The 13,486-nt window shown below is 43.0% G+C and overlaps 1 protein-coding gene across 1 annotated transcript in view; it reads left to right on the top strand.

The window, feature by feature from the left end:
• The window catches only part of NUP133 (nucleoporin 133), a 56,753-nt gene that overhangs the window by 21,419 nt on the left and 21,848 nt on the right, over positions 1–13,486 (top strand). Inside the window, exons 12-16 of the mRNA XM_061404778.1 lie at positions 323–414; positions 4,581–4,744; positions 6,115–6,209; positions 8,520–8,744; positions 13,160–13,282. Coding sequence (XP_061260762.1) covers positions 323–414; positions 4,581–4,744; positions 6,115–6,209; positions 8,520–8,744; positions 13,160–13,282 — 699 coding nt within the window. The remainder of the gene's footprint in view (positions 1–322; positions 415–4,580; positions 4,745–6,114; positions 6,210–8,519; positions 8,745–13,159; positions 13,283–13,486) is intronic.

Raw genomic sequence — 13,486 nt, 5'->3', positions numbered from 1 at the left:
AAGCTTGAAATCAACCATTATGATTAGAAATATACTCTGTGATGTAAGGGTAAGCCTATCCAAAGGTTGTGTTGTGATGAAATCCTCAAATAATTTTACTCACAATATAATTCCTGAATTATATGTACATTTTCTGTAGGACTTTAATTAATCATTTGATGTTCCCATAAATGTCTTAAGTATATAAGTCATTGATACAGAGAGTGTGGCAAACAGCTTGTGTGTCTGTGTTGTTTTCCTCATAGCTTAGTCTAATTTTTTTTGTAGTAACTAAGAATATTCTTATACCTTCAACTCTAAACTATAGTTTATTATTTTACAGAGTGTGGTTTTTGATACTTCTACCAAGAATGAAACTATTGCCCAGGAAGATAAAACCAAATTGCTCAAAGCTGCTTTTCTGCAATTCTGCAGGTATAACAAGTTTTTAAAATTATGGCTCTTTTGATGTCCAAGGACACTTTACTGACATTTGCTACTTACTTGTTGACTAGTGGGAGTGAGTTGAAGGAATGATGCCGTCACCTAGATGTTTTTCTGAGCTTGGTGCTTGAACAACCTCTGGCTCTGATTTTGGTAGCCAGGGGAGGGTTCCAGCCCGGCTGGGAAGAGCGTGACGTAACACAGCCCTGGCGCGTGTTGCAGCAGTGTAGCACCAGAAGTGGGAGTTGCAAAGGTAGCTTGTGAGCGTCTTTTAGGTAGGATGTGAAGGCAGTGAAGTTTCATACACAAGGTCATCCTAGCTGTTGTGAAGTGTTGGCCTGGTGGTCGAGTTTTGTACTGTTGCAATCACCTCAGAACTCTCTGGCTTACTTAATATAGCTTCTGGTCCTGCAGTTCGGCTGTTCGGGGTTACGCTGGGGGTGGCAGTTTTCTTGGTCCTGCCTGAGCTCGTGCGTGGTCTGAGGTCAGTAGCCAGCTGTCTGGCTACACTTGCCCACGTTTTGGGGGCCCTAACTGGTCAGCTCCATCTGCCTCACATGGTGTCTCTTCATCTAGCAGGCTGCCCTGGCCTCTCTCAAGCCTCAGGGTTCCGGGAGCAGGAGGGAGCAAGCATTGCTACATAAGTGCTCCTCAAGTCTCTATCTGCTCATGTTTACTAATATCCCAGGGGCCCTGGCGAGGTCCGGGGGAGCCCCCCAGGGGAGGGCGCTCACAAGAGGGTATGCACAGGGTAGAGCAGACAACTGCACTCGCTCCGTCACACTTGCTGACTGGGTACAGTCATCTCTGCTTGTCCCCCACACACATTCTGCATAGTATGTGTCTGGTACCTTCCTTAAATGTTGTGCATTCCATTTATGTTGGAAGTAACACTCAGGAAAATTGTGATCCAGCCGTTGCTCTGCCCCTAGTTAGCTGTGTGAGACTGGACAGACCGCTTATCATTTCTGGGATTCTGGTTCAGCAAATCTTTGTTTTTAAGAGACATTCATACTGTACTGCCTCCATTCCCCTCACTCTCAGCTCATGGTCCTGTAACTCCACTCCTAGTGGTGTCTGATGCATGGAGGCGCCCTCTCACACAGGGGCGTCAGCTTGAAAGGGGCGGTGCGCTCATGTCTGGAAAGATCTGGGCCGTTGTAGTGACGGTCTGCTAAGCTTAGTTTCTTGTCCAGAGGAGGGCACCATTAGGTCAGTTTTTGATTTCTGTTTTTATATAATATTCTTTTAATCTTGTTTTATTGCATAGTGTTCAATCTGACTACCAAGATTTGGATAATACTATGATTTTATCTTGTATAATTTTATCCTTTAATTAACAGCTCTGACAGTCTTGTCTCATCTCAACATTTATATGGTAATAGAGTCATTGTACTAGTTTCCTGTGCCTGCTATAATAAATTGGCACAAACTGGGTGGCTTAAAGCAATAGAAATTTATTCTGTCACAGGTCTGGAGGCCTAGTGTCCAAGATGAAGGTACCAGCAGGGCCAGCTCCCTCTGAGACTCCGGGCCAGGACCATTGTTTGCCCTTCCCTGGCTCCTCGGGGCTGCTGGCCGCTGGCTCTCCAGGCCACGTCTGCACCCCTCACTTGTCTCCACTGTCACCCGTGGCTGTCTTCCCTGAGCACCTGTCCTCACGCGTCCTGGTAATGACACCAGTCATTGGATTTAGGGCCACCCCAATCCAGGATGACCTCATCGTAACTCAGCTGATCATATCTTCAGAAACCTCATATCCCAATAAGGTTACATGCTGAGTTTTTGAGTGTACTTGGATTTGGGGGAAACACCATTCAACCCAGCATAGTCATTTCTAAATGTTTTACTGGAGAAGATGATTAAGTACAAAAGGGGTCCCTGACCTGAAGTGCTGATAAGTGTAGTAACCTTAGGACTGGTGTTATTGGGCTTCTAACACAACTGTGCCTTCTGCTTATACTGTTTAGCATGAAGTACCATGAGGTTAACAAGTAATCATTTCTGGGGTGGTATCAGCCAATAGTCTTTAAAAAATTAAGACTTTTCACAAATGAAATTATGATACCTTTAAAGCAGCATTTCTCAGTCTTCTCACTATTGACCTTTGAGGCAGATAATTTTTGTTGTGGGGCTGTCCTGTGAATTGTAGAGTGTTTAGCAGCATCTCTGGCCTCTTCCCTTTTGATGCTGGTAGCATGCTTTTCCCCCAGTCTGACAACCAGGATTATTTCCATGGGGCCCAAATTGGTGGGTAGAACTTTAAACTATTGTTTAGTTTTTTGTGAAAGTAATATTACTATTTTTTATTATAGTAAAAAATATACTTTTTTATATATTATATTATATATAATATATATAATATATATTACTATATATTATAGTAAAAATATAGTTAAAAAATACTAATTTTTATTAATTAAAATTAAATTAATTTTCTTTTGATTTTCATTTTGCTGAACTCAGTATAAATATAAAATCTTGTTCGTGAGAATTTTAAGAAACTTCGTCTTTTGAGTAAAATAGTTCATTATTGAGTGATCTTGCTGTAGTACACTTTGTATTCCCGTAACCTCTAGCACAACTAGGTTTCCAGCTTCAACCTTGCCTTTAACACTTTTTGGCAGTTCCTCTGAGTTTCTCTGATCAGCTCTGTCTCCTGTCCTGCCCAGAGACCATTTCAGCCCTTTCTTCACCTCCTCTGTCCCCGTTTCTCCTCTACCCTTCCACCCCCTCACCCCCCAGCAGTTGATTCAGCCTCCTATTCCACAGGGATAGCAGAAGCCATTATGACAGCTCCCTGTACTTACCACGCACAGGCTTACCTGCATCCCAGCTCCTCTTTCTCCTTACCTCCCTGGAGAGCAGGAAGACGTGTTCTTCCTGAGACCAGTCTCGGTCTTTGTTCTGAGTGCCACTGGGTCTTGCTTCCCTTGAGACTGAACTCTCTTAGTTACCCTGTCTTATATCTGACATGCCATTCTTAAAAAAGACCAGTCTTCGTGTCCCCCTTTGAGCTAGCTTCTCTTTTGTTTGTTCCTGTCTATAGCTAAACTCCCTGAAAACTTGTCTCCAGTTGTTATTGTCTTCCATATTTTCCTCTATCTACTCCCTGAACAATCTTTTCTCCTTCCCAGGCTTCATTTGCTGAAGAAACACAAATCTACCTTGCTCTGGGCCAGTACATATAATGACGAATGTTCAAAAGCAGTTGTGTATTCCACAGGCAGCTGGTTGTAACACATCTGAAACTGTGCTTGTCTTCTCCAAATATTATTCTTTCTTTCCTAGCCTATGTTCCAGCCACATTCAGTTGTTTAGACTCATCTTTACATATCAGATCTAACCAGTGGCCAGAATTTCCCTCTTGTATCTCTTTCTCAAAGCTGTCTACCTGTCTGCCTCCTTCTCTGCTGCAGCTATGGCTAGTGGAAACTACTGTCCTCTCTTGCCTGGATAAATTTCTGCAGTAACTTCCTCACTGTATTTTTCTCCCTCATGTCTGATCTCCCATCTCCGTAGCATAGTTAGAATGATCTTTTAAAACTGGAACAAATCACATTTCCTTCTAAGCTCACACTCTGTCACATGTTTTCTGAGACCTGTACACTGTCCTTCAGTTACTGGTGTTCCTGAGAGGTCTGCGCTGGACCCTTCTTCCCTCTCTCCTCTCTGGGTGATTGCCATTCCCCAGGCCTTCACTTCTCTTGACGCAGGCGTGCCGGGTCCTGTCTCTGCCGCTGTGTCTCCCTCCTGCAGTCACCCCAGCCTTCCTGCACCTTCTGCAAGAAGACTCCCTGCCCCGCTGGTGGTTTGTGTTTCTCCTCCGTGTGCTCTGTGGCCCTCTGTTAGTTTCCGACTATGTGTGTGTCACTGCCTGCTTGTCTTACTCCTCCTGACACTGTAGACTTTGTGAAGTCTTAGGACGGTATTCTGATGTTTTGTTTATTGTTCTGTCTCCGGAGCCTGCATATTGTAAATGTTCAGCATATATTTGTTGAATTAAGGAATGGATAATTGTTGTCTCCCTTTTAAATAAATGTTACTAAAAGTGATAAACTTTGGGCTAACATATGGGATTTTAACTTCACAATTAACTTTCATGGTGAATTTAGTACTTTGAGTTGTAATACTTTTGTTTCCTAATTTTATTTCAGAAAAGATTTAGGTCACGCTCAAATGATAGTTGATGAGCTGTTTTGCTCTCACTCTGATTTGGACTCCGATTGTGAGCTAGACAAAGCTGTCACCCAAATCAGCGTGGACCTGCTGGATGACTACCCAGCTTCCGATCCGCGATGGGCTGAGTCTGTGCCTGAGGGTAGGAGCATCTGAAGTGTAATGTTGCAGGGATGTTTGTTTCGAGAAGAATATTCTGCTTTTTTTGTTCAGGCATTTCTTGGTGCATATTTTTTTTTTTATTTTATGAAACAATTTAGTATTAATTCAGTATTTTGTAAAAGGTTGTAACTTTACTTATAGCAGATTTTAAAAAGGACTCAGTGCAAGTAGTTCCCTGGTGGTCTAGTGGTTAGGATTCAAGAGTGTTCACTGCCATGGCCTCATTCAGTCCCTGGTGAGGGAACTGAGATCCTGCCAGCCATGCAGCACACCCAAAATAAGGAACAGCAACAACAAAAACCCTACCTCATCTATTTTACTTACATAAACACACACATACACACAGAAAGGGCTCAGAACAGATCTGCATAGTAGAACAGAAACGGAGGAAACATTGGAGCAAATCCTACATGTTGTCTGAAGTAGATTAATTAGCTCTACTTAGCTTTGTCAGCATTTTATTTCTAAAAGGAAATTGGTGGCATAGGTAAACATTTGGCAGTTACCGGAGAAGGCAATGGCACCCCACTCCAGTACTGTTGCCTGGAAAATCCCATGGATGGAGGGGCCTGGTAGGCTGCAGTCCATGGGGTCGCTAAGAGTCGGACACGACTGAGCGACTTCACTTTCACTTTCCACTTTCATGCATTGGAGAAGGAGATGGCAGCCCACTCCAGTATTCTTGCCTGGAGAATCCCAGGGATGGGGGAGCCTGTTGGGCTGCCGTCTATGGGGTTGCACAGGGTCGGACACGACTGAAGCGATTTAGCAGCAGCAGCAGCAGCCCCAAATTAAATGATAATTTTAGTGTAACTCCTGAATTTGGCCAATAGAAATTATATGTTTTTCTAACAGCAGCAGTGATCAAACCTTGGCCTGTAGAAATGGGCAATGTTCTGCCCTGGGTCTTCTCCAGATTGTTCCTCTTACCCTCCAGGCAGCATTGGGCTACCCGTTGGTTCCCAAGGACCATGGAACTGTCTCAAGAATCCTTTCTCTCCCTAATTTCCTACCTAGTAAGTAGCAATAGGCTCCTTGGAGACTTGGGAAGGAAACAGCAGTGCTCACCTTCTTTGACTGTTTTGAACTGTCAGGCTTAGAATAATACAAAGTGATGAAGCCAATAGTAATATATTTCTTTTTGAATAACTGTGGTATGAATTTTATCAAAGCCCCAAAGGTTTCCTATAGATTTTGAACCTCTTGGGTAATGTAATTAATAATCGCATTGAAAGGTCAGTTCTTTCCTTTTGTACAGATTTTTCTCACTTTTAGTAGCAGTAGTTGTTGTCAAGCCACTTGTGTCAAGCCACGTTGTGTCACGTGTTTGTCTTGTTATTGTTTCACCAGAAGCACCTGGGTTCAGCAACACATCCTTGATTATTCTCCACCAGCTAGAAGACAAGATGAAAGCCCACTCTTTCCTTATGGACTTCATCCACCAAGTAAGCATCCCAGTTGCTGTGAACCCTGAATGGCTGGACTCCTGACTTTGCTGTGCCTTCTGTGGCTCTCTCATGACAGCAGGAGACCCTTTCTTGCTAATTCTGAGGTGTTTCATTGGGTGGGACATGACTGCTGTTGTCCATTTTCTTTGCTGACTTAAGTAAATAATTCCAGGGCTGGTAGGGACCTGTTACTGCAAGAATCAAAGCTGCATTGAAATAAGATGAAAAGGAGAAAAATAGTATACTTCAGCAAAAATGTTATTTTAACTTTTCTTGTTACATTTTATGACACCCTGCTTTTCCTTCAGTTGTACTGTGTACTTTTATGTAAAGTTTAGGTTTTCCTGAGTTGATTTTGTATCGTTAGTGAAGAATCTGAAGGCGATGACAGGTTTTTCTAATATGTAGATGTTTAATTTCGAGGTGCCATTAGCATCAAGTACTCATTTAAAGTATTCCTCTTTTTTTAAGGGAGAGGGAAATTCCCATTTATATTGTGCCCAAAATTAGACAATGTTTTTGTTGCTAGACAGAGTTGTTACATAAAATCACCCATCCTTGCCTTGTTGATCAATTGTGTCTCCAAGGCATAATCCAGAAAAGTTAGATTATTCCCATTTTTCTGTGTTTTTCTCCCACATTAGAAACGCCTCTGCTAAAAAGACTGCAGTCAGCTCCGTAACAGAGCATTCTGTAGTGGTGGCAGCCTCAGTCCCCAGCAACTGCTGAGTAATTGAAATTGCTGCTGCAGCTGAGGAACTGAAGGTTTTTTTTAATTGACTAACATTTCAGTCACCACTTTGTTGAATAATGGCTACCTTATTGGACAGTGTGGTTCTAGAGGATTCCAGAAATGTCTTGGTTGTTTCTAATCCTGCATACCGCTTCACTTTTAATGCACGGTTTGGCTCCTGTCTGCTCTTACTGTCGTGACAAGACAACTTTATTTAGTCATTGAGTTCTTCCTTTTGTTAGTATTTTAGGTGGGCTACAGATCAATGGGGAAAAAAAAACATTTTCTCCTGATGTAATTGTCAAGTGTATCAGTTAACTATTAATACATAACAAACACCCCAGGATGTACTAAGTTGAAACAACTCAGTGGGTTTGACAGGTAGTCCTGCTGACTTCCATGGGCCCCTTCCTTGAACCACATTTGGGGTTGACTGATCTGGCACGTCCCCAGGTGTCTTGCCTGACTGGCAGGCAGTGCTGTTCAATCTGCTGGGGCCTCTTGGTTCCCTCCTACCTAGTCTCATCCTCCTCTAGGCTGGACTGGCCTCCTATGCCAGTGCTCTCCTTCAGGGAGCACTCTGAGGAGGTGAACTTAAGGCTGTAGGCTTCAGGCATCACATATTGTCGTTTCCACCCAAGTGTCATTGGTCAAAATAAGTCACAAAGCTAGGCCAGAATAAAGGGATTGGGAAATTGATTCTGCTTGTAGATGGGAGAAGTGGCAAGGTCATGTTGCCAAAGAGTGGGCTTGTTGGCATGGGAGGAGTCCGTGGCCCTAACACGCTACACTAAGGGAGCGCTTAGTTCTTGGAGGGCGGGAACAGTGGAGCTGGAGCTGGTGCGGCCGCTCTTGTCACAGCCTCCCTGGGCTCAGACCCTTGTGGAGTCGCACAGCTGCTGGCAGCAGTGTCTGTTGCAAAGGAATGTCTGTCCAGATCTAAAAATCCCACTCTGCCTACACCTTTATATTTCCTGAAATATTGAGAGCTTATTTCATTGAAAGATTTGCATTAATAATCAGGGAAAATGTACAACTACATACTTGTGTCTACGGAAATAGTTTTAAATATAAACTCTCCTTCTTGAGTTAGAAATAGGCATCAAGTAAAGAGACAGCTGATGCAGAGGGTTAGAGACCCCATCCTCCCCCTGGCTTTAGGGTTCTGGAACATGAAGACTTCTGAGTTTCTAGTTCCAAAGGTCTGGAGTTGAGGGGAGTTGATTAATGTAGGTAGAAAAGAACAATTTTATAATTCTTTGATAACCATAAGCAATCATTTGAGGAGTAAGGTAGGCAGAGACAACAGTAGTTGACAGAATCTCTGGGGTCACTGTAATCTTAGAAAAGAAACACCTGTACTTTCTTATAGGTGTAAATTGCCCTGGCTGGTTACGTGTGTGTGCGTGTGTGTGTGTGTGTAACAGCCCCAAAGACAGACAGCAGGAGATTTTTCTGGGGGAGACTGGGGCCAGCCTCTCTGTGCCCACTGTGCTTCTGGTGGAAATACGACTGCATCCTCCTCTGTTTTACTTTGAATGCTCTCTAAGAACACATGTTCGTCTTTCCACAAGGTCGGCCTCTTTAGACGTCTCAGCACTTTTCCAGTGAGAGGGATGCCAATGGCCACGCGGCTACTGCTCTGTGAGCATGCCGAGAAGCTGGCTGCCGCCATCATCCTCAAGAACCACCACTCGAGGCTTCCTGACCTCATGAACACAGTGATCCTGATGGCTTTGAACAAGAGGGACTGTGACGTCCCGTCCAACCTGACCCCTGCAGATGTCTTCTTTAGAGAGGTGAGATGAGCCCCCTCCTCCCCTTAGCATGACTCTGGAGCACTGCCATTTACTGAATGGACCCCCAGCAAGGAGAGGGTTGAGGACAGACGATCTCGTGGAGTTTTGAATTGAACTCCATGTTTTCTGGTTAAATTATCACTCAGAAGCATCACTCACTGATCACTTTCCCTGTAAATGAGAGCTTGGGAAGTTGACAAAGTCCTCTCTGTCATGTCTGATGTTGTCTTGTGCTTCTCCACACCCCTCTTGACTCTGCCCTGGAGGGCGCCTCCACAGGGGGCTCCCCTGCCCCTCCATTCCTGTTGGCTCTGGTGGAGCGGCAGCACCGTCGGGTCAGAGCCTGGAGCACCGTCCCCACCTCCCTTCCTTGCTGCTTCTGCCTGTTTGTTGTGCCTGCTGTTGGACCAGCCTCCGCTTTGGCTGCCCTCTGTGTGTCCAGCAACTGCTCCATCCCAGTGCCCCTTCAGGCCTGGAGCGAGTCGTGGCTGTCCTGTCTGGGTGGCCTTACTCCTGCCCATTGCTTTGTAGATAGTCCCTTCTCTAAACTCTTCTCAGCCGCCTGCTAGGATCCTGCTCTGCATCTTCTTTTTGACTGTGCTGAGTCTTCATTGCTGTGTGTGAGCTTTTCTTGTTGTGGAGCACAGGCGCTGGATGCGAGGGCTTCAGTAGTTGCCCTGTGGTATGTGGAATCCTCCGGACCAGGGATCCACTTTGTCTCTTCCATTGGCAGGCGAATTCTTAACCACTGGGCCACCTGGGAAGTCCCTCCACTTCATTTTTATTTTTTTTTAATATAAATTTATTTATTTTAATTGGAGGTTCAGATTTATTTTCAGAGAAAAAGAAAACCTCCTGTAAACTTGGGAGGGAGAAGAGATGAAGGTGCTGGAAGTCAGCCCACAGCTCTGGTACCTGAGTGAGCGCTCCCAGCCTTGTGAAGGACAGGGCTGCCTCCCATCTCCATGAGTGAACACTGATACCACGGCCCGGGGCCGGCTGTCTCAGTGGGGACCACAGGCCCTGCTCTGAGCCACCTGCAGCAGTGTTTTGGGCATGCTGATAGGCTGCTTCTGGAGTTCATAGTCCTTCCTGGAACTCCCTCCTACCTTTGTGGCATTATCTGAGTTTAGAGACAGTGCTAGCCTTCCCCCAACTCTGTGGAATGTGGAATTGTTTTTTGCTTTTGGGAAACTTCTCTGTTTGGTGCCTCTAATTTTGTTTCCTTCCTCCTACAATTTAGCTATAATCTAGCAACTAGTAGCCTCTGCCAAGAGTCTTTTTTATTCTGAATATTTGATGTACTGTAACCTGAAAATAATTTGACACTGAACTATGTTCACATCTGTTGACTCCATAAATGTATCTAGTTTGAAGAAGACATCATTTTTATACGTTTGGGCTTGTTTTCTAGGGAATGTAAGGCAAAACACTTTTCTGTTTTGTTTTGTTTTTTAATCAAGGAAGTATGCCTGAAATCTGAATTAAAACAAACCAAGACAGTTCACCTCAGATTTTATTATCTAACCAAACTACTGTCATTTTTTGTTTCCCTTTTTGTCTTTTTTCCCCCATGTTCACCTTTTTATTTGAATATTGGATTTAATAAGGAAAAAGATGCACTAAAAATATGTTGTAGAAAAAAATACACAAAACAGGGTCATTTTTTAAATTACAGTCACCATAAAGAGAAGGGTAGTTCCAGGTCCTGTGGCATCACAGGACATCACATGTCCCGTAACTGTTCTTCATGCCCCACTGAGGATGGGACAGGAGAAGGTTGATTTGTCCTCCAGATACAATGTCTTAATTGTCCTTTCCTGCCTCAGCCACATGGCAGGGTTGGTGCATTTGCACAGATCTTCAGTTGTAGTGGAGGGAGAGTGGCTCGTGAGCACAGTTCAGTTCAGGTCAGTCAGAAACAGTGCTCCTGACCAGTTTCTTTTTTATTGGGAAGGTGCACTCAGTAATTTAACAAATTATCAAATCACTTATGTTCATAATATTCTGAAGGGACAGCACTACTTAGGTGGACTTGGATAAGATAAGCATAACAGTGGTAAATTAGCCAGAATTGGACATTTTCCTATTTAAGGCATGATGGAATTGTCACCAGAGAAAGTAAACAGAAGCAAAATAATTTAATTGCTCATCCCCTGGATTTTAAGATTTTGAGCTATGGAAAATGGAAATTAAGTTTTGGTAATCAGTGCTAGCATCTAGGATGTGCTACGTGTTAGGTTGCTTCAGTCATGTCCGACCCACCCACTGTAGCCCACCAGGTTCCTCTGTCCATGGGATTCTCCAGGCAAGAATACTGGAGTGGGTTGCCATTTCCTTCTCCACCTTTTTGTCTTTATTCATACATAATTTTACATGATAAAGGTTTTTTTTTTAATTATTAATGACAGATTGAATTGAGCAAGAGCCTGATTCCTTTTTCGACTTTTAGATCAAAGTACTAAGCATACTGGTTAATCGAGTATGTGTACATTTTCCAGTTAACTGGGGAAAAAAAGAAGAGTCTGAAACTTATCAGTTAGATGGATACATAATTGATGAGTAGTACCGTAGGATATGACAGGAGAAAAAAATTTTAAATATGATTGGTTCCTCGAAAGAATACTCCATATAGAAAATGATAATGTTTAAGATTGTTTACATCACCATTTATCTTCACTTCTCTTTACATTTACTGGTCTTTAGGTAAAGTTCTAAAGGTCCTTCCACATGGCATAATCATAATAAAAACAGAGAATTCAAGAAAAAAGAGAATTCAAGAGAACTGAAGAAGGAACACATAAGTTTAATATGTATCAATTTTTTTTCTTTTTACCTGTCCATCCACTTGGAAGTGGTAAATTACATTACAGACAGGTATTAGCATTTTAAGAGATGAACTGGTTAACCCACGTTAGGCTCTGATTGGTGGGCAAGGTGATCTTGCAGTCCAGGTAAAAGATCAGACTCTGCTTGAACGTGCAGCCTCCACCTTGCCTCCAGTCTGGGAAGCAGCCCCACACCTCCTGGGGCTTTAAAAAGCGAGTTCACAGCTTCAGAACAGGGCTTCCAACTGTGTTGGTACAGCTTATGAGCAATGTTTGAAACCACTGAACACGTAACATATGTGATAAGGGTATTTAGCAAATGTTTTGGCATTTTATTTGCTTTTATGTTATTTTCTGCCTCTATGTCACATTTACTTTCATTATCTTTTTCACATTAACAGTGTAAAAAACTCTTACAAATTCACTGTGCCAGAGGTTTATTGCTCGGGCTGTTAGGATGACTTTGAGTGACATCAGAAATACTAAAGGAAGAACAAGATTTGCAAGACAGTGATTTTATTTGGGCTGCATTGTGCATGTGTTTATGTCTTGTTCCTTCAACTGGTTTGTAAACTCCTTGAGGGCAACAAATCTGATTTCCATTTCTTCTTATCTTTGCGTGCCCAATGCTAACTACCAAGTAAATATCCACTTGATAAATAAAGGAGGGTGAAAGCTTAACTGTGAGCTGAAACTGGAAGCAGATGTTTCAGTGCTTAACATTTTTCCTCAGTTACCTTTATGTGTTAATAATTAATGATAAAAAAAGAAAAGAACAGTTATAAGTTATATATTTAGTTTCTATGTAGCTATTGTTGCTGCTGCTAAGTCGCTTCAGTCGTGTCTGACTCTGTGCAACCCCATAGACGGCAGCCCACCAGGCTCCCCCGTCCCTGGGATTCTCCAGGCAAGAACACTGGAGTGGGTTGCCATTTCCTTCTCCAATGCAGGAAAGTGAAAAGTGAAAGTGAATTTGCTCACTCATGTCCAACTCTTAGCGACCCCATGGACTGCAGCCCACCAGGCTCCTCTGTTCATGGGATTTTCCAGGCAAGAGTACTGGAGTGGGGTGCCACCACCCTCTCCAACGTAGCTACTACTATTCTATAAACATTTCTATTATGTCTAAAGAAAATAAATTCTTCAAAGAAAGAAATTAGCCTGTTCATTAGCCAGTTGAATCACTATTTTTATCCATTGGTTCATTTGTTTAATTCATTAGTTTAGGGTCTTACAGTGTAATGTGACATTATTTGTAACCTAATACTATTTAAAGGTGGCATTGAGCCTTCATAACTCTAATAAATATTTCAGTGACTTGGTATTTAAATAAAAAGTCTACCTGCTAACAGTTCAGAATTTGCTTATTTAGCAGACTGTTATTTGGGCTCGCTGCCTTTTAAAAGTTAGGAGATTCTAGCTTTCCTTGGTTTTTAAATTTGTTTTTGTCACTGACCATCCCTCTGACTACTAAGCAGAGGATGTAACTTAGTGAGAAAAGCCTGCTGGGTCGAGTCTAGGCAGTTGTGATGGTCAACTGTCAGCATGGTTCCTCTTACTAGTGGGTGCTGTCTCTGTCCTCCGCAGGCGTCCCAGGTAGATACCATCTGTGAGTGTTTACTGGAGCACGAGGAACAAGTCTTGAAGGACACGTCCCTGGAATCAGTTGAATGGGCGGAGGTGGTGATCAATGTGAACAGTATTCTCAAGGTACAAACATATGAAGATTCTAGCAAATCAAAGCCCAGACCGTGGACAGAGGAGAAAGTGGTTTCCATATTCCTACTGTGCATCACCAGCAATCCATAATGGGTTAGCCATTTGTTAATTCCAAAAAGTTAGGAAAACATCAGTAATTTTATCAATTAGCAGACATTTTGAGTGTGTGCCTTATGCATATTAAAAGTTTCTGTT

This window comes from Bos javanicus, chromosome 28 (genome assembly GCF_032452875.1).
Source record: "Bos javanicus breed banteng chromosome 28, ARS-OSU_banteng_1.0, whole genome shotgun sequence".
NCBI classification, from domain to species: Eukaryota; Metazoa; Chordata; class Mammalia; order Artiodactyla; family Bovidae; genus Bos; species Bos javanicus.
Note: the sequence above shows the minus strand (reverse complement) of the source record. Positions and strands in the feature narration are given on the sequence as shown.